The 20733-nt window shown below is 46.3% G+C and overlaps 1 protein-coding gene and 1 long non-coding RNA gene across 2 annotated transcripts; one reads left to right on the top strand and one right to left on the bottom strand.

Moving 5' to 3' along the window:
* Positions 1-2869: 2869 nt before the first annotated feature.
* Positions 2870-5120, top strand: LOC309713620 (uncharacterized protein). The gene is made up of 3 exons (XM_082545410.1): positions 2870-3492; positions 3726-3821; positions 4007-5120. The coding sequence occupies exons 1-3, from the start codon at positions 3379-3381 to the stop codon at positions 4244-4246; spliced, it is 450 nt and encodes a 149-aa protein (XP_082401536.1). The 5' UTR covers positions 2870-3378; the 3' UTR covers positions 4247-5120.
* On the bottom strand, positions 4007-8644 carry LOC309713625. Its single transcript, XR_014278624.1, has 2 exons — positions 7819-8644; positions 4007-7492 (listed from the first exon to the last, which is right to left on the bottom strand). It is a non-coding gene; the product is annotated as an uncharacterized lncRNA (long non-coding RNA).
* Positions 8645-20733: the final 12089 nt, after the last annotated feature.

The following is a 20733-nucleotide window of genomic DNA, read 5'->3' as shown; positions in this document are numbered from 1 at the left end:
TGCGTTTTAATCCAATTAATTTTAGTTAATTAAATGTAGCTCAAAATGCTTAAGTATGTTTTTCATAGCCTCCTGCTGGGCCATTTTGCGCATGCGTTAGGACAGGCCACCATTTTGCACGCGGACTGAAGAAGCGGACTCTTTGTGTGCTGCAAGCGGGCTCAAGTTAATCGCACAACTTCATATAAAGGTGGTCTAGCTTCGGTAAGTAAACCTTTTACGGTCGTTTTTGTTTTATTTTTTTACCTCAGTCAAAGCATGTTGACTCTTTAAGACGTGTGCACATGGAGAAAGAAGTCTAAGTAGTTGTACACCTCTGAACTTTGTCATGAATTTGACTTAAGCTAGCTATGTGCTCTATTAGCTACTGCTCTATTAAAAGAGTAATTGTATTGATGCGTTAAAATGTCATATGTTTTTAGCTTAGTTCTTGTGGCACACTTTGTACTAACAAATTATGGAACGAGGCAATTTCTCTGTAGTTAGCTGTAAAGTTCACTGTACAGTCGCCTGCAATTTTAAGTTGAGAAATCGTCCCTCCCGCCACAACATTGGCATTAAGGAATAGTCGGGCGGGGGAGGGGGCTTCTGAACGCACCTGCACAATCAGGGGTGCAGTAGGAAATAAGTAGGATTGGCGTTGCACAACGTCTTTTGTGCAGAAAAAAATAATGGTTGTAAACTGTGGAGGAGAATAACTCAGTGGTTGCCAAAAATGTGAGATCAAAAGGCACTGAGAGTGATGTTTGTCAGAACTGAAATTAACTCAGAAAAGAAGTTGCTTCACTTGATAGAGCTGTTGAGTGCGAGACCTGTCAGCGGTCTGGTTTAGCATTTAAAGCCTCGCTACGTGCTTCCAAACCGCTGCATTTAATCTCAGAGAAAACTAACACAGAGAAGTAAAGCAAGTGTGTAAGTTCATCTCTTTATGTTTGCATAGTATTTTCATGTTGAGCTTAACAACCGATGTATGGAGCCACAGCTGGACTGGCTGTCGGAGTTTTGTATTGAGGGGGAAAGGAAGCGATTTGTTTTATACTTCAGCTAGAATGAAAAAAGACACAAAGCTGGAGTTATTCGGTGTCTTCATGCTGAACAGCTAAAACTTCTTCCCTCATTCTCCCCCCTCCCTCTCCTGTTGCTACTTCAATCATGAAACTGATCGATTATCAGGTGATCGGCTTTTCTGTCGCTAGTCTCTCTCATTTGTTAGTCACCCAGTTTGCGCTAGAAAGAGGAAAACGGCAGATAAACAACAGCAGCACGTTTAAGCTTGATAAGCTGTTGCTAGAATTTTTTTAATATTACTTCTAGTATCCGCTTATGTTTTCTGGAGCCACAGCCGTAATAGCTGCTGGTCATGATAGTTTGGATATGTGGTGAGAAGGAAACATGAAGGTGAAACCAGGAGAAGTTTTTACTGAATCATTAGAGCTGAACAGGTAATGAAGAAACAGGTTTACATTTTAGGTCACATGAATGAGTTGAAGGGAAGTTATGAACTGTTTATGAGAGACAAATAACACCAGGATCCTTTTCTATGTAGCTGACATCTGGTAACTGTGCAGGGGCGGGTCTAGCAAAGTTTTGCCAGGGGGCCAGGTAGGGCATTAACAGGGAAAGGGAGACACAAAGACATAATTTTCTTTCTTATTCTCATTTAAAATGTCTAGCTTTTAATAAATAATTATTCTGAATCTTACTACCAAAGTGGTGATCTGGTTAAATGTATAGAGATCCATTATTGTATGTAGTAAATATTAAGTCTAATATATGCCCTAGTAATAGTAGTACATATAGCACTTTTTCCTTTGGGAAGGTACGCTGTCTGCGCTGTCTGCAACTGTATTGAAGAAAAATGTTGAATCAAATTATTATAGAAAAATAATTGATTTCTGTGCATTAAAGTAGATTACGTCAATTAAGCATTATCAGGCGAAGGGTGCGGGGTGGTTTCCTAATATTTTTGCTGGGAGTTGGCAGTCCTATTAGTTAGTTTAATATTTCTATGTACTGTTTAGAATACCTGAATAAGGAGGATGGTGTAAGTTTTTTAGGTTGATCAGTATTGCTGAAGTATAAAATATTTTGGGTGCAGTGTATTTTTTGCATACAGGTATAACAGAATAGCTTTAATGTTTTGTTTTTAAAACTGAGTATGAACTTATACAAAATGCAGCAAAATATTTATAAAAACAGTTTTATTTATTATAAAATACACTATATCGGATTCATATCGGCATCGGCAGATAATCAAATTTATGATATCGGTATCGGACATAAAAAAGTGGTATCGTGCCATCTGTAGTTTGCACAGAGGCACAAGTAAGATTTGTTTTGTTACAAGGGAGTATCATGAAGTAATGCACTAATGGCTTGGAAACGGTAATTGTTTGTCTTTCTAAAGTTTATTTTTTTTATTTGTCTTCCTTTTCTGGCAGATTTTCTTCCCCTTATGTGTTACTGTTTATTCAAGAAGATGGTGATATTTTGGTAAGTACATGCAAATTCCTTACATATTTATCACAACAGTATTTGTCACAGTATTGCAGGGACAAGTTTATCTATCTCATCTTAAGGGTTCTTGTGATTATTAATATTGATATTAATTAATATCAATTAATATATATGATTAAATTTCTTTTATCCAGGACAAAAGAAAAAAAAAACTTGCGAAAGTGAAATGAAAAACAGGAATTTAGTTCTTGTGAGTTAAGAGGATGCAGAGCATAGGGTTAGATGGAGGTGGATCATTCACTGTGGTGATCCCTGAAGGAAACAGCCAAGAGAAAAAGGATCAGATTGCAAAAAAAAGTGGTTTGTTTGCATACATGAGTCTTTACGGTACCCACAGGACTCCTGAAGTACAAGTACTCTGAATTTTGCTGAGCAATTTCAGAGATGTTTGGGGCTTACATGGCAAGCATGTTTTTAGTTGCACATCTAAATTTTCTCTGCTCTCTGTTGCTGATGGCAGAGTTCTGCCCCGCTGACCTCACAGGTGAGACACTCCCACCAGTGGACAAAGAGCACAGGAAAATGTGTTGCCAACCACCTGAAACAGACAAATATCTGCTTTTTAAAACCCTTTAAACCCATTAAATGGACTGATGCCATTCATTTCTTCTTTGATTAACAGTAGTAACATCCTTCATGCACTGTATACTAACCCATATGATAATCATGCTTTATGAAGTGATGGCAATTGCATTGTAGCATTTAATGAAGAAATAACAAAATAATCATACCAATGATTAAGCACCAGTCTTCTTTTTTTCTGTGTGTGTGTGTGTGTGTGTGTGTGTGTGTGTGTGTGTGTGTGTGTGAGAGATACAGGTAAATGCTGAATTCCAGTGTATTACAACACTTCAACTGGAGATGACCTTCGCGGCACAGTTAGACAGAATTACACCTCAGTTGATGACAGTTTTCCAGAAGAAGGGCGGTGTTTCTGGGCAGAAACTTGCCCACCACTTGCAGATCATGCAAGAGGTAAATCTGAATATTGCAAATTCTATTTGGATTTCTTTTGTCTTAAGTGGCAGGTCACTGGTGAGTCCAATAAGCCGTTTTAGGTGACCAGCCAAGCAATCTAAATTTTGAAATTTCATATATAAATTTTATTTACTATGTTTGAACTGACATATGATAAAATTTACTTATTGCGAATGTCAGACATTGTTCTTTTTTCCAAATTGGTTTAATCAGCAACTCTCTTTAAACAGGCTGAAAGTGATGTTAAAGTGAAAAGGGAAGCAGTTCTCAGGGCACTTTGCCTCTACCTTGGTGAAGAGGACGGAAGCCTTATTCGGGAGTTCTTTGTAAGTCATTTAAGTCATTGTAAGCAAGTCATCTATACACACACTTTTTAGATAGATATCTGTGTGTGTGTGTGTATTACACACACACACACACACACACACACACACACACACACACACGACTAGATTGGAATTTAATTGTAGAGTTAATTGTTTTTTCTTTTACCTTTTTATTAAATGTTTAGGACATTGAAGGAGATGATATCCAGAGAGACCTGAAGAAGCACACCATGGGCATTTATGTCATCAACAGGGAGGATGGACAAAATGGACATTATGATGACATTGGAATATTTGTTGAAGGGGAGATAGTCATGGACAACATTGGATCTCTGGCCCAAGCTTGTGCATTGATGCTTGGAGTAATCTATGCACTAAACCTAGCCTTCCCCAAGGAATTGAAGGACTATTATGAATTCATTTAGAAAGTGTTGATGGGATTCGATGGTGAAAAGCTCTCCCCCAAAGTCTTTGGGCTGAAGAACAAAATTGCTACTGGATAGGAAGATTTCTAAAATAACACATCAAGAGAATGCTGTTATGTAAATTACCAATGACTGGTGCTCTTGTGAATAGGAGTGAAACTCTTGTACAACCATCATTTGTTCTGTGTTATGTTTCGATTGAACATTTTAACTTTCAATAATGAATGTTTCACGCGTGGTACATTTGAGTAGCTTGAAGAGCAACTTTGTAATTATTCAGTAATAGCTGCTGCCCTGCGTATAATCAGTGTTAACTCAACCGGATAAAAAAAACAAAAAAAACCATTCATGATTACCACACTGCAGCACACTGGTAACACTTTAAAGACTATTAATTGTTTTGAAGCGAGTATGTTAGGTCAGAAAATATGTAAAACATTCAGAATCTTCAAGGAAGGACTAGAATGGAAAGACAGTGGTCAATAAGCAGTAAGGAAAACACAAGTTTAATTTTAAGTCTAATTACCTTATTAAAATGCAATTTCTAAATATGGATCGCAGAACAGCAAGTCTGAAACTGGTTAGTTTGTGGATGCATCAGTTTCTAATTGTGATACATTATACTGCTGGTAGTGTTTTATTCTTTTATGTAAGGAGTTTGTTTGTTTTTTTCTTTTTTAGAGGAAGAGAAACATTGGTTAACATTTCTCTTGTCTGTTGTTTCTGTTTTGTTTGAATACAGCTTTTTAAAGCTACTAGTTCATAGGCAAAAGTTTTGTAATTTGTATTATACAAATTGCAGCAATTTCCCTTAGAGATGTGGATTCTTATTCTGTTTGCAACAAATTTTGCATTAATAAATGATGTGAAAGAATGTTGTAGTTTTCATTATTGACGTTTTTAAAAACTACAAATCAGGGTAAGCAATATTTTTTAAGTAAACTTAACTTAATTGAAATAGAGAGAAATTAACAATTTGATTGATTTGAATATAAGTTTGGGACATAAGTGTAAAGGAAACAAATTATTCTGGTACATTTAACACGACCTTAGTTGGACTTACTAATAATATTTGACTAAGACGTATCCACAACAGTTAAGTTAAAGTAGCTTAAAAATATATGTTGGTTTTACTCGCTTAAATTAAATTCAGTGTACTTAAAAAATATTTCTGGATTCAAACAAATTTATTTCGTGCAACCACTTGTCATAAAAAAATTGAGTAAATTGAACAAAACATTTTTTTCAGTGTACATTATAACCACTACTTCTAGACATCAAAAAGAAATCAAACCTTTTCTACTCCTTCAACCCTCACTAATTTTCCCCCAAAGCATATCTTTTTGTCAACATGTCCCACAATTTCCCTCTAAGATTTGTACACAGCTTTAAGACACTGGCATTGTATCTACTAAACAGGATTCAGTTCACTTTAATCCTTTAACCTTAACATAAAAATAACAGTTTCAGTTTTACCATATCCAAATGATCAAAAAACCCAAATGTCCTAATATGATCCTAAATTATTAAACAATTAAATTAATAAACCCTAAACCCCCCTTTATTTTGACACATGAAATGTGTCAAAATACTATACAAAACTAAAAATGCTCAGTTTCCCCACTCATGATCCAATCTATGTCTTAAAACACAACAATTATCAGTCATGTGTTTCTTCAATTAATGGTAACATGAGTTATATCAAAAAATGTTTCCCCTTTAGCATTTGGCATTCTCCCAACAATATACTACAATACCATAATCTAACCCCACTCAATAAAACAGAAATTTTCTCTGGTAATAAGCAAATTGTTTGTCCACATTTATTCATTCACACCTTCATCCAGTCACACATTCACTCAAATGCAGTCACACCATATTTTTTGCTAATAGTGGAGACCCCCGCGCAAGTGATCAGATTCTCCACCCTCAGCAAAATGAGCTCATTCATTTTTTCTATTTTCCATAGGAAAATATTTCTTTATGCTTTTGAACTGGATGGACTCGCTACAATCCTTTTTCAGACAGGGACTTACGACCTCATCAGGTCCCCACAGGTAGCTTTCTCCTCAGCCAGTTGTAATCTGGAAAGCCCACCTTATATTTGCTCTTCCCGAGAATTTGTCAGCGCTGTTATTCACTGTTGCAGGCCTGCTTAGAACAAAAATGAGAAAAAATAGAGCTGATTATTAGCTCATGAAAACACAAAACAAAATCACCTGACAGGTTTTCTCTAAGTGCACTGTTACAAAAATAATGGGCCCCCTCTTAGACATGTCCATGTTTCCTAAAACTCCCTCTATTAAAAACAAAAAACAAAAACAATCCCAACCTAACTAACAGAATCAACCCATCACCACAACAACCTAAAAAACCTTAAACACACAAAAGTTTTGCCACCACATAATTTCACCTCCTCAATACACCGAAAGTCTTGTTAACGCCACACAATTTGCACACAACAATCACCCCCTTTATGCACTTTAACATGCTTACATTCAACATAAAACATAACCCCCTTACGACAACATATAAGCACTAAACTATAAATTTCCTACCCAAATCTGCACTCCTCTTCTCTGGCATGCTTCCTCTTCTGAAAACCTCAGTCACACACACACAGGAAGCTCCTTCGTCACCACTCACTTCAGCTAATTTGCATACTGAGTCATCTCTCAATGAGTTGCCGTAACAAGAAAAACACATGTTTAAACATTACCAACTTACTAAATTATTTTATTTCTTTCTACAGTGATCACTGGTTTTGATCACTCAGTACCAGGGCACTCCTAAGTCACTCTTTTAAAACCACTCATACAAATAGCAAGCTGTTCTTCATTGCATATGTTTGTGTTCTTAGCCAGGTTTAATCAGTGTCTATGCATTAATTTCCACAAGCTTGTCTTGTCTTTGTAGGGTTAATGCATTTTCTGTTTGTGTGTGTTAATTTGCATATGTTGCTTTTGCAGTGTTTCAGACTCCTTCACAATTTTGCCTTTAAACAGTCAATTTTCTCCTTTCCAAATTTGCTAACCCAAATTCTGATTTCCCACCTTAAATAACAGCATTCCTTATCCTCAGCCACAAGTTAGGGCTCCACTTGTCAGGTTTATGGAGACATGGCGCTGTGAACAATTCAACTAGAAACTTGCCTTGGCATGTCCAGTCAAGTTAACCTACAGGTTTCTTCCGACCGCTGCATGTGGAGAATTGATCCAGGTCTGTTTCGCCCCTAAAGAAACACAACTGAGACATTTTCATTATTATCATGAGTACTTAAACTACCCGTTTCCCTCTCTCTGGTCAGAAATACCAGCTTATGTTATGTGTATAAGTGTAAGCAGGTCTTCATTGCTTTTCCTATGTATGTTAATGTTCAGTGAGTGTAAGCTGCTTTCTTCATTGCCTCTGTATGTTATAATCAGGTTTAATTCATGCATCTTTTCACTGATTTCTTAATTCAAAACTATCTCACTTATTCTTTCCAGAAATAATTTCACATGTAACACTTTGTGTATGTGTGTTTTCTATTCATTGATGTAATTGTCAATTATTTTCTCTCTTTATTTTACCTCCTTTTAGTTTTCTGGTGGACATCTCTAAACACCATCATGAGTTCAGGCTTCAATTTCAGTCCAATTATACCCTGTATTCTTGCAGTCGAACTCGTCCGGCTTCACCTCGCACTGGTCCCTGTCCTCTTCTCTCAGTGTCCTTTTGTTGTCTTGAATTCTCCAGCAAACACAGTCTGTTTCTTCTCTGTTTCTCTTCAATATTTTCCTTTTGGATTAAGTCCCAGCCTGGCAAAATATCACATTCAGTGCCTTTAGACAGTCATGTCTCTGTTCTTACCAGCCTGCAGTTCACCGTCCATGTTTCATCACGTGGTTTCTTCTTTTCTGTTGATGCTTTCAGTCGTCTCTTTCAAGATTACTTCAAGCATGGCAAATCTGACAATCAGTGTCCAGTGCTTTCCACAGCTCATTATCCCACTGTTCAACTGCCCAGCCTGTAATTTACAGTACATGTTTCCACCTCGTGGTTCTTTACATGCTGCTGCTGATGTCACCAGTCGACAGTGTCAAAGGTTCAGTAGCACTGTCTTTTGCCTGCTATTAATTCTTCTCAAATCCACGATGTTCTGTTGGTCTTCATCAGGAGATTAACTGTCCTTTGAGCTTCTTCTCAGGATGGTGACAAGTGCGAGGTCAAGCTATAAGCCAAAATCTGGCCTGTTTTCTCCCCATTATGCTACTCTACTGGTTTTGGCGCCGTACTCAAAATTCCAGGTTGAGAGAAGTCCACCTTTATTCATTTGTAACCTGTATTGACACACTAAAGCATACGATTAATATCCTTTTCATTTATTTTCTTAAAACCTCCATTCGCTTTATCTGCCTAGAGTTTAACCCGTCTGGGTGCTCACTCGTCACAGTCTCTCCTTCTATGGGCATGCAACCTTCCTGTCACCCACACCATTTCCTGTTACACACACACAGCACTCAGAGCAATATTTTCGGTTCCTCTTTCCTATTTTACAACCTAATCAAACTGTTTAGTTTTACTAAGTTTTGATCTAAAAACAATGCACCCTTATTTCACGCACACACACTTTTAAATATACTAAATTCTTTGCATTTGTCAGCATTCACATCACAGTCTTCCGCGTGCTCGGCCGAGCTCTTTCAAACTTCAGGAATCGTCTCACACACACCGCCTATTCCTCTCACACTTACTTTTGCACTCACTCTACTATCAACTTTCATAGTAGTATTATTATTTATTATTTTGTACACATCGCACCCAATCCCTCAAAGCCTACTACTCACAGCATTCACACTTAAACTGTGACAGGAGTTGAGGAATATACTCACAACACGCTTTCCTAAGAACATTTTAGACATGCCTTTCATAATCAGAAAGAGCAAGTCAAAAACAAACAAACAAAAATTGAAACCTCCATTACTTCTCACCGCACACACAAGAAATTGAAAAAATAAACACACCAGCAACTATTGCTGGAGAGAAGCTACTACTGAGAGTAATATGTTAATCTTAAATATATACAGTGCACTCACTATATTTATATATCTACATTCAAACTCAGTCAATTACTATACATCCACTACGGCAACTCAAAACTTTATTTATAGTCCTCTAATAAACATAAATGGCATCTTAAACACACTCAACAATGTTTGCAGCAGTATTTGTAAAACCAACTGTGGCTTAAACAGTTCAATGCTTACTCATTTGCATTTTCATACTCACACACACCGTCTAAAAATAGCTCCAGCATTGCCTCAGACTCCTTTCACACAGAGATCTCTTATTTTATATTACAAAGACGTCTTATATTTACAACCACTGTCAGATCTGTCAGCTTTAGCGCCTAACCAATTTCGACAAATTTAAGTTAACTGTCATGGTCCTGGGTCAGTGACCCAGCGCTTTTAGTTTGTTATCATTTTCTAGATGATGATTGTTTAAGTTCTGTGTTATTTTCGATCTGCCTCTGAGTCTGCGTCTGTATCTGTCTGTCTATGGTGTCTCCCCATCTGTTTGTGAATCTGTCTGTTTAGTTCAATGTCTTGTCTGGTTCCATGTGTCTGAGTTTCCCGGTTTTTTTTTGTTTGTTTTTTTGTTTTTTTGCCTGTCCCGTTTGGCTCTTTTGCCATCAGAATTGTTGTCTAAAGGCAAAGAAAGATGCCCAACGGATTTACTTTACCAAACTGACCATCCCAGCCTTGCCGTAATGGTCCATTTGATTCACCTTTTATTGTTTATTTTATTTTCACTTACTGAATACGGGACAGACTTGACTGGGGGAAAGAAGGGGAGAAAGAAAGAGGGAAAGAGAAACAGCTGAGAAGAGGGACGGGGGAGAAGGGCAAAAGACAAAAACCAACAGAACGGGCAGAGAAAAAAAATGCATATATCAATCACCTGGATCACCTGCTGAGAAAGAAAAAAGAAAGCAAGCAGAAGAGAACAAGAGTAATAGAATAAACAACATCACAATGATATATGGGAATATGACAGTAAATACTAAATGTTAAACATTATTGTGCAGCACATAAGATCAACAGAACACAGTGTGCTTTGAGGTAGGAGCCAAAAAGGGTGTAGTTTGTGGGTGTGATCACCTGTGTGTACACCTATGAGCATGGACGCGCTTGTTTTTAAAAGGTTCCTTCATGTAATGATCTGCTAGAGGGTGTGGGGGGGCCACAGCCCCGTCCTCCAGGGCATGAAGCAGGTATGGAGGAGATCAAAACTCCAGACATCCAGAGGCCCCCAGAACACAAGAGACCAAGGAAGACCAACAGAGGGGCAGCTGCGCCACTGTCCCGGAAAGAGCTGAGGAGAGTCCCAGATGAGGGCTCACTCAGCAGCCGCGGAGCAGAAGCCAGGGGGAGTTGCAGTGACGCGCCCGTGAGCTCCGCCGGCAGCCAGCTGCGCCTGAGTGACCGAGCCCCAGGCCGAGAGGCCGGGGGCACCCCACCTCCGAAGTGGCCCGAGCGAGCCCCAGGCTCCAGGCCCCGATAAGCGGCCGCCAAGGAGTGAGCTGGTGTGTACCTGGACGCCCATCCCCGGACACAAAGAACCACCAACGCACCGATGTCTGAGGGGGTCCGCCACTGGCAGGGGAAGTGGTGGTAGGGGGAGATAGGCCTCCAAACCTTGGAGGGCCTGAGATGTCCCCAGAGAGGTGGCGCCTGACACCCAACCTGACATATAGACACAGACATACAGGCACACACAGATACAAACATCCATTCCCACCCTCATGCTCTCATATGCACTTACTCCACACTCAACCAACGTGGAGACAGACATAAAGAGACGTTGTACACACGATCACACTCCCCAAGCGTACTCTACAAACCGGGTCTAGGTGCCCCCGCCCCTGGAGGGGGGAACTGCACCCAGACCCAGGTGGTGTTTCCCTTTTCCCTGCGGTGGGGGGAGGCAGACCGCCCCGACTCCGCAGCAGCAGGAAGGCTCCACACTCCAGACTGCAGTCGGACGGCCAACTCCTCCTCCTAGTCCTAGCCCCCCCGCTCCAGCAGGTCGCAGAGAACGGGGGTGAGAGAAGACTCCAAACCTCCCTCCACCCGCTCATTGTAATGTTGATGCATGTGTGTTCTAAGGTGCATTTAAAACCCAGGAGGGCATGGAGCTACCTGCCAGAGAGCAGCAGGTAAGCGCATGGTCCCTCCTGCTAGCCCTCAATGTCTACGTGTATTTAAAATTGAGAGGTGGGCAACGATGCCAGGGGTGAGGTGTACACCCTGATGGTACTTTGGACTCCGTGTATCGTGCCCACCCCCAAGATCCTATATGTATGTGTAATGAGAGTGTGAGTAATGTGAATGTCTAAGTTGTGGGATAAAATTGAGGCAGAGGCAGCCAGAAGGGGACAGAGGTGGGGGGTAGCCTCCTCTGCACCCTGGTGACATACCCCTACTCCAAGGCCCTGCATGTGTGGGTGGTTGTGGTGGAGCGGGAAGAGGGAGGCAGCTGGAGATGGGGAGGGAAGGAAGGGAGGGGCAAGTGACCCCTTCCTGGGGCCAGCTCCCCCGCTGACCCCAGTAGGCACCCCCATACTCCGCGACCCGCCAGGGAAAGGGGGCCCAGGCCCATCCAGACCGGGCCCAGTGCAGCAGCGCCGCCCGGCCCCACAGAGCCCGGGACAGTCCACCCAACCCCACCACAGAGAAAACTGCACCCACCCCACCATCCACTCATCTTCCAGACTACATAAGACAATAAACACCCAGGCTGAGATCTTCCTCCACCTCTCCTGTATCTCCCCCTCCTGCCGAGGGAGCTCCTGAGGAGAGGAAAGCTCCTGCAAGATGTGACAATCTCCCCCACCAGTTGAAGAGCCCCCCAGGTGGCTCGACGCACCGGCGGCACCCTGCTCCAGGGCTGGGCCCCCATGCACCCACCCGCCCACAACCCCGGCAACACACCAACCAGGACCCAAGCCCCCGAGGCCCGATCCGGGTCCCAGCCCAGAGACGGAGCGCCCCCAGAGTTTCCCGTTTTATTGTGAAGGTCCGTGTCATATGTGAGTGTGCTCAGTTCACGTTTCCCCTGTCCCGTCAGCTCAGATTCCTCCCAGCTGTGTTGCCCTCCTGTCTCTCATCCCCTGATTACTGGTGTGTGTATTTAAGCCCTGTGTGTTCTCCTGCCTGTTGTCGGCTCGTCTGCGTTCATCCATGTATCACTGCGTTCCTCTGTGTAACTCCGCGTCAGTCTGTGTAACTCCGTGTCAGTCTGTTTCCCTGTGTTCCACGGTGTCCTGTTCCTCGTCTGCATCTCTCTGCTTCTCATCCCGTTGTCATATGCTCCCAGGTCTGTTATTTTTAGTTCTCCCAGTTTAGGTGTCTTTAGTTATTTGTTATGCCCCACTGTTTGTTTGCCACTACACCTCTGTAAATAAAACCACCGGTATCTCATCCACTGCCTGCATCTTGGGTCCGTCTTCCAACTCCACACGGCTCGCCTCGGCACCCGTGACAGTACGAGCCGACCAACATGGACCCAGCGGCATCTGCACCTCCCGAGGAGCTTCGGGAGGAACTAATTGACTCTGTTTCCAGGTTGGTTAACCTATGGCTCGAGCATGAGGGGGAAGAGTGTCTCCGCGCTGTAGAAGCCAGGCTACAGCAGCTAATCTCTACTCACTCCTGGCTGCTGGACTCTCTTCACCCGCTCGCACAGGACTTCATCCTTCACGAGCTGCACCTTCACCCACCAGCCGCTACCGCTTCCCAACCCAGCCCGGCGGTGAAGATTTTGCCCGGCCCGCCGGAGGTTTTGCCCGGCCCGCCGGAGGTTTCGCCCGGGAGGAAGCGACGATCGCGCCGTCGGCGCGTCGCCCCACAGCCGGAGATTAGGACTTCGGAACTGCCGGCTGTGGTGAGTGGAAAAGACACTCCGTCTGTTTCGCCAGCTCGAATGACTGTTTATTCCGGGGCTGTGTTTGTTGAGCCAGCTGCCCAGCAGGTAGCTCAGTTAGCCACCCAGCAGCCACTAGCTCTGTTAGCCACTCAATCGCCACCTCCATTACAGTCACAGCCAGACCTATTAGACACTTGGTTATAATCCATAGCTCAGTCAATAGCTCAGTTGGCAAGAGACTCATCAGCTTTATTATCAGCTCAGCCACCTATTCAGCCACCATCTACACCAGCTCCGCCTGTACTACAAGTCCAGTCCGTCCAACCGGAAAAGCGCTGTTTTACACCTGTTCATGTCAAGCAGAGAGACACACCACATAACGCAGTTGTCAGTCCGCAACAGCTGGCCAGCCCAGAGACTGTGACGCACTCCAGGGCCTCCCCAGAGGCTGGGTCCCAGCCCCCGGCCAACTCTGGACCCCTGGAGATTAAGAAGCCAGCTGAGGACTGCATCCGGCTGTCGCTGCCTGAGCTGGGTCAATGCTCTGTGCAGCTGCAGTCTGCCTTGTGTTTGCCAGAGGCCCGTGCGCCTGCTGGCTCTGAACTGTGCCCGCCAGAGGCCCGTGTGCCTACTGGTTCTGAACTGTGCCCGCCAGAGGCCCGTGCGCCTACTGGTTCTGACCTGTGTGTTCCAGGGGCCCCGGTGCCCACTGGTCCAGAGACTGTTTTCGCTGGGGGGGCCGAGGAGCCCGTCCAGCCTCCTGCTTCGCCTGCTGGGGGGCCCGAGGAGCACGTCCAGCTGCCAGCTGCAGCCTCATCATCCTCGCCAGCTGCAGCTTCATCCACGCCGCGGGCAGCAGCAGCGTCTTCCACGCCTGCAGCGCTACAGTCTCCGGCTTCCACGCCGTCGCCTGCTGCAGCCTCATCATCCTCGCCAGCTGCAGCCTCCGAGCCTTCATCCTCGCCCGGTCCAGCTTCGGCTTCAGCGTCGCCCGGTCCGGCCTCCTCATCCACTTCAGCTTCGTCCTCATCTGGTGCAGCCTTCGTGTCTTCACCCACGCCAGCTGCAGCCTCCCTGTCTTCACCCACACCGTCGCCTGGTCCAGCCTCCGTGTCTTCATCCTCGCCTGGTCCAGCCTCCGTGTCTTCATCCTCGCCTGCTCCAGCCTCCGTGTCTTCATCCTCGCCTGCTCCAGCCTCCGTGTCTTCATCCTCGCCTGCTCCAGCTCCCGCATCACCTGCAGTGGCCTCCTCTTCAGCTTCAGCTGCTTCGTCTGGTCCAGCCTCAGCATCCTCATCAGCTGCTGCCTCGCCTGGTCCAGCCTCAGCATCCTCATCAGCTGCTGCCTCGCCTGGTCCAGCCTCTGCTTCTGCTTCTGCCTCGCCTGGTCCAGCCTCTGCTTCTGCTTCAGCCTCGCCTGGTCCAGCCTCTGCTTGTGCTTCAGCCTCGCCTGGTCCAGCCTCTGCTTCTGCTTCAGCCTCGTCTGGTCCAGCCTCCGCTTCGCCTGGGGCTGCAGGGGCCACGCAGCCTTCAGGTCCCCTACTACCACCTCCACATCGTCGGTCATCTGCCAGGCCACTTGTTGGGCATCTCCGCCACCGTGGACGCCCTCCTGAACGCCGCCACTGCCTTCCGCGTGGCCGGCCTCCGGACTTGTTTCCACGCCGCTGTTGCCGTCCGCACGGTCGGCCCCCAGAACTGTTTCCACGCCACTGCCTACTGCGTGGCCGGCATTCGGACCTGCCCCGCTGCCATTCGCATGGTCGGCCTCCTGAATTTGACCATCTGGGCCTTTTTGGACTCTGTCCCTCCGTCCTGGGCCCCCTCCGCCCGCCCTGGTCGGGTCCTTTTCTGTTTTGTTTTGGTCGGTTTTTGTGTTTCTGCTGGGCTGTCTGGAGCCAGCCCTTGAGGGGGGGTACTGTCATGGTCCTGGGTCGGTGACCCAGCGCTTTTAGTTTGTTATCATTTTCTAGATGATGATTGTTTAAGTTCTGTGTTATTTTCGATCTGCCTCTGAGTCTGCGTCTGTATCTGTCTGTCTATGGTGTCTCCCCATCTGTTTGTGAATCTGTCTGTTTAGTTCAATGTCTTGTCTGGTTCCATGTGTCTGAGTTTCCCGTTTTATTGTGAAGGTCTGTGTCATATGTGAGTGTGCTCAGTTCACGTTTCCCCTGTCCCGTCAGCTCAGATTCCTCCCAGCTGTGTTGCCCTCCTGTCTCTCATCCCCTGATTACTGGTGTGTGTATTTAAGCCCTGTGTGTTCTCCTGCCTGTTGTCGGCTCGTCTGCGTTCATCCCCTCTGTCAGTGCGCCCCAGGGCAGCTGTGGCTACAATGTAGCTTACCATCGCCAGTGTGTGAATGTGTGTGTGAATGGGTGAATGACTGAATGTAGTGTGAAGCGCTTTGGGGTCCTTAGGGACTAGAAAAGCGCTATACAAATGCAGGCCATTTACCATGTATCACTGCGTTCCTCTGTGTAACTCCGCGTCAGTCTGTGTAACTCCGTGTGAGTCTGTTACCCTGTGTTCCACGGTGTCCTGTTCCTCGTCTGCATCTCTCTGCTTCTCATCCCGTTGTCATATGCTCCCAGGTCTGTTATTTTTAGTTCTCCCAGTTTAGGTGTCTTTAGTTATTTGTTATGCCCCACTGTTTGTTTGCCACTACACCTCTGTAAATAAAACCACCGGTATCTCATCCACTGCCTGCATCTTGGGTCCTTCTTCCAACTCCACACGGCTCGCCTCGGCACCCGTGACATTAACGGTCTAACCGATAAAGTCCAACTTTTTTGTAATCAATTAACCAGTATCTGTCCAACAGTTTCTGGCCTCATCTCTAAAATCCCTAACTCAATTTAAGAGTGTCCAACACCCAAGGTCCAACCTTTGCTGCCCAAAAAAGCGCAGATTACCGTTCCAAACGGTAAAGTGGTCCAACCACTAGTTATTCTGGAGTGCCCCAAGTTCCACAGTGACCAACTGACTATCCCTCTTCGAGGACAATGCCTAAGCGTCCTTGGCATTGGCAAGCGTTACCTCTGAGCACTGCGCTTCTTACCAGTCCAACTGGCGTTCTTGAATAATTTATACTACTTTGAAACAACAGTAAAACACCCAACCAAGTGTATGACTGAAGCAGGTCCAACCTTATAACCAAAAAATAACCAAATTCCCTAACATACTAAAATCATTTCCAGCAGTCCAACTGCTTTGCTTTCCGCGGTCCAACCGCATTAATCCTTCAGCGGTCCAACCGCATTAAATCATTTTCAGCAGTCCAACTGCTTTAAATCCTCAGTACTGTCATGAGATTCTCATCAAAATCAAAGCAGACATTTACCGGCAACTTTTACTGAATAGACATTTAATTTTATCATCCAATTCAGCACACTTCGGATAAAATCAACAGGCCTGTGCCTACCTCTTTTTAAAGGCGCCTGTCCCCTCAGTTTGGTTGCCGGGTCACACCTGCCTGTCTGACCACAACGGACCACTAGTAATTCAAATAGCCTCGTCTAACCTGCTCAGAATAACTTAGACTCTGCTTTCACTTCTGCAAACTCTCTGCAACTTCCTGTCAGCCTGCAACTTATTCTTTCTAAAACACACACACTGTTTAAACCTCTGAATACAATATCAATGCTGCAGATTCTATTATTAATGCAATGGTAATGATGATGATTATTTAACAATAGCAGTAAAATAATTTCCCTGCTCCACAAAATTCATCCATGACCACCCACTTTAGTGCTAAGAACTCAAGTTGATGGACCGGATAGTTTCGTTCTGAGTCATTGATCTTTCGGCTAGCAAAAGCAACAGGCTTAATGCCCTCAGGATACTCTTGATTGAGCACGGCACCTAAACCGTTCAGGCTAGCGTCCACATGTAGGACATAAGGTTTGGTGGAGTCTGCGAATGCCAAAACAGGGGCATTGGTCAGACATTCAATGATTTTTCTGAATGCGTCTTGGCAGGACTGGTCGCATCCCTCTTTGAATGGCTCAGAAGGTTTGAGATAGGTTTTGCTTGGGTCTTTGGTTTGAGCTCGCTTGGTTTTCTGAGTAGGTGGATAACCTTTGGTAAGCTCAGTTAATGGGCGGACTATCCTTGAATAATTTGCAATAAATCTGCGATAATACCCACAGAAATCAAGGAATGAGCGAAGGGTTATCAGATCTGTTGGCTCGGGCCGGTTCCTGACATCCTCGACTTTTTCTGGATCAGTGGCTATACCATCTTTTGAGACAATATGACCAACATATCTGACTTGGTACTGACAGAACTGACATTTGTCAAGCAACACTTTCAGACCAAACTCCTCAAGGCGATCTAAGACTTTGAAGAGACGTTGCTCTTGCTCTTCGAGTGTTCTACCAAAGACAATTATGTCGTCAAGGTACACTAGGACTTGGAGAAGGTGCATATCACCCACAGCCTTCTCCATGAGCCGCTGAAAAGTGGCTGGGGCTCCTGTGATGCCTTGTGGCATTTGTTCAAATTGGTAGAACCCTAGGGGGCAGATAAATGCAGTCTTTTCCTTATGTTGCTCGGACATGGCAATTTGGTAATACCCACTCCTAAGATCGAGGACTGAGAACCATTTACTGCCTGTAAGACAATCTAAGGCATCGTCAATATGAGGGATGGTATACTGGTCGGGAATGGTACGACTGTTCAAAGTTCTGTAGTCGATGCAGATTCTGATTGTCATGATTCGGCTGTGTGGCAGGCAGGAGAGGACCCAAACGCAAACTCACGGGGACACGGGGAATAAACTCAGAGAGCACAGCTTTATTGCTGGAAAGACAGATCACGGGTAATACAAAACTAAACTGGGAAAAACTAAATATAAAGCTCACCAAGAAACACCGGGAGAATCACACACAGCATGAGGGAGAACGCGACACCGAACTGAGGGAGACGCAGACAGAAATACACAGAGGGTTAACGAGGGAAGTGGGAACACACGGGGAAACCAAACAAAAGACGAGGAGCATGAACCAAAACTGAGTCCACAAAGACACAAAAACAATTCAAGACAGGGAGGCAAATGTCCAAAGCGGTCAGAAGGTCAACCCGGGGGGCGACAGCACAAAAGTTCACAGTTCAGCTGTTCCGGGGGCCGGCCACGTGAAGAGCGGCAGTGGCGGCAGAACAGATCCGGAGGCCAGCCGTGCGGAAGACAGCGGCGGCTACAGAGCGGGTCCCGAGGCCGGCCGCGTGAAAGACGGCTCCCAAGCGTCGGGCGTACTGGTCTAGGCTTGGTGGGCACAGGACCAGATGAAGCAGGACCAGACGGTGGCATGGCAGCCACAGGCGAAGGCGAAGCGGGGGCCGGACCAGGCGAAGGCGATGCGGGGGCCGGACCAGGCGAAGGCGATGCGGGGGCCGGACCAGGCGAAAGCAATGCAGGGGCCGGACCAGGCGAAGCTGAAGCCGAGGCCGACGCGGGACCAGGCGACGTTGAAGGCGAAGCTGAAGCCGTGGCCGACGCTAGACCAGGCAACGTTGAAGGCGAAGCATAGGCCGGACCAGGCGTGGGTGCAGCTGATGCAGAGGCCGGACCAGGCAACGGCTGAACGGGCCCCTCGGACCCTCCAGCGGAGACGAGGAGGTGCTGGCCGGGCTGACCAGAGCCGCCAGCGGAGACGAGGAGGTGCTGGCCGGGCTGACCAGAGCCCCCAGCGGAGACGAGGAGCGGCTGGAGAGGTTCCCCTGAACCCCCAGCGGAGACGAGGAGCGGCTGGAGAGGTTCCCCTGAACCCCCAGCGGAGACGAGGAGCGGCTGGAGAAGTTCCCCTGAACCCCCAGCGGAGACGAGGAGCGGCTGGAGAGGTTCCCCTGAACCCCCAGCGGAGACGAGGAGCGGCTGGAGAGGTTCCCCTGAACCCCCAGCGGAGACGAGGAGCGGCTGGAGAAGTTCCCCTGAACACCCAGCGGAGACGAGGAGCGGCTGAAGGGGTTCGTCTGAACCCCCAGCGAGAACAGATGCAGAGCCAGCAGGTGCAGAGACTTCTGGCTGAGGGGACGCTAACTGTAGCTGCACAGGGCACGCAGTCAGCTTGGGATGCAACGGCTGGGGCTGTGGAGGGCAAACAGTCTGTCCACAGTTTGTCAGCACCACGCAGTCCTCAGCTGGCGGAGAAAGCTCACAAAGGCTTCCAGCTGAGGTTGGCAGTATCTAAATGGGTTGCTGAGCTATTAACTTGGCTGGTGACTGAGCTAACTGAAGTAAAGACTGAGCTGGTGACCAAACAAGGAACTGGGCTGATAACTGAGCTAATGACTGTGCTATGGACAGAAGTGCAAGTTGTAATTGTGGTTGTAGTGATGGTGGAACAGCAGGTAGTTGAACTGGTGACTGAACAGGTGACTGACTCTTGGCTGCTCTCCTCCGAGAAACAGGAACGGGTGCTGGGCCTGGCCGAACACCAGCCATCCCCACCTGAGGAACAGATACGGGTGCAGGGACGAGCTGGGCTCTGGCTGCCTTTACCCTGGGGGCCGGTGTAGGTGCAGGAGCTAGCTGGACCTCTGCCGCTCCCACCCGAGGAACTGAGACGGGTGCAGGAGTCGGCAGGGTCACAGTTGACCTCACCCGGGGAACCGAAATAGGCGCAGGCGACGGCTGGGTGTCCATCAACCCTACCCGAGGAGCAGGTACGGGTGCCGGGATGAACGGAGCCTCTGCCAGGCTGGGGACAGAAGCAGGGACCAGCTGGACCTCAGCCACCCTCTCCCGAGGAGCTGATACGGGTGCAAGGGAAAGCTGGGCCTGCGCTGCTCTGGGTTGAGGAACTGGAGGTAGAGAGCGAAGCACAGGAGCGATAACAGTCACCGGGTAAAAAAGGTTAATGGTGCCAAACACAGTTTCAGCAAACCGCGACTCATGGTGGGCTGGTTCTAGCAACTCTGCTGTGCTTAAGTTGTCCATGTCATAATTAGCAGTCTTAGAAAGAGTGAGTGTAGGAGCAGCCACAGGTACTGGAGAACTCACACAAGCAGCGTCTGGATAACCTGGATGTGAAACAACACTACACACAGTCGTACAGGATGTAGCCCGAGACGTAGTGCACACAGAGTCCATGAAACTTGTCCGAAAAGCATGGCACACAGAGTCAAACTGACATGACCGGGGAACAGAAAAGTTAACCTGTGCAACCAGCTCTGCTGTGCTCAAACTAAAATCCTTTGCCAGTCTATGTATAGCAGATGAAACCTTGCGGCTCTTAACCTTAGCAGGCATTGAATACACAGTTTCAAGGAGTGCACGAGGAAAAACAGAAACAGTCTCCTGCTTAGCAGGCACGAGAGAAGGTGAGGTTACACAGGTAGCGTCCGAGTTAGCACTTTCAAGTTGTGGCACAGAAAAAACCACAGCCTGAGAAACTGATGGAGCAACACTGGGAGTCACAGATACAAGAGCTGGTTTAAAGATTAAACTGTTCACAGCAGAGGAATGGCTACTAGTCTCTGTGTCACCTGGCTCAGGCAGAACGCTAGGAGTAGACGTTAAATTTGCTTGCTCAGCAACACAGGTCTCATTCTCAGTCACTCTTTGAGGAGCTGAG

Source organism: Aulonocara stuartgranti (genome assembly GCF_965226115.1).
Source record: "Aulonocara stuartgranti genome assembly, chromosome: 8".
NCBI classification, from domain to species: Eukaryota; Metazoa; Chordata; class Actinopteri; order Cichliformes; family Cichlidae; genus Aulonocara; species Aulonocara stuartgranti.
This window is presented reverse-complemented; position numbering and strand designations above follow the sequence as displayed.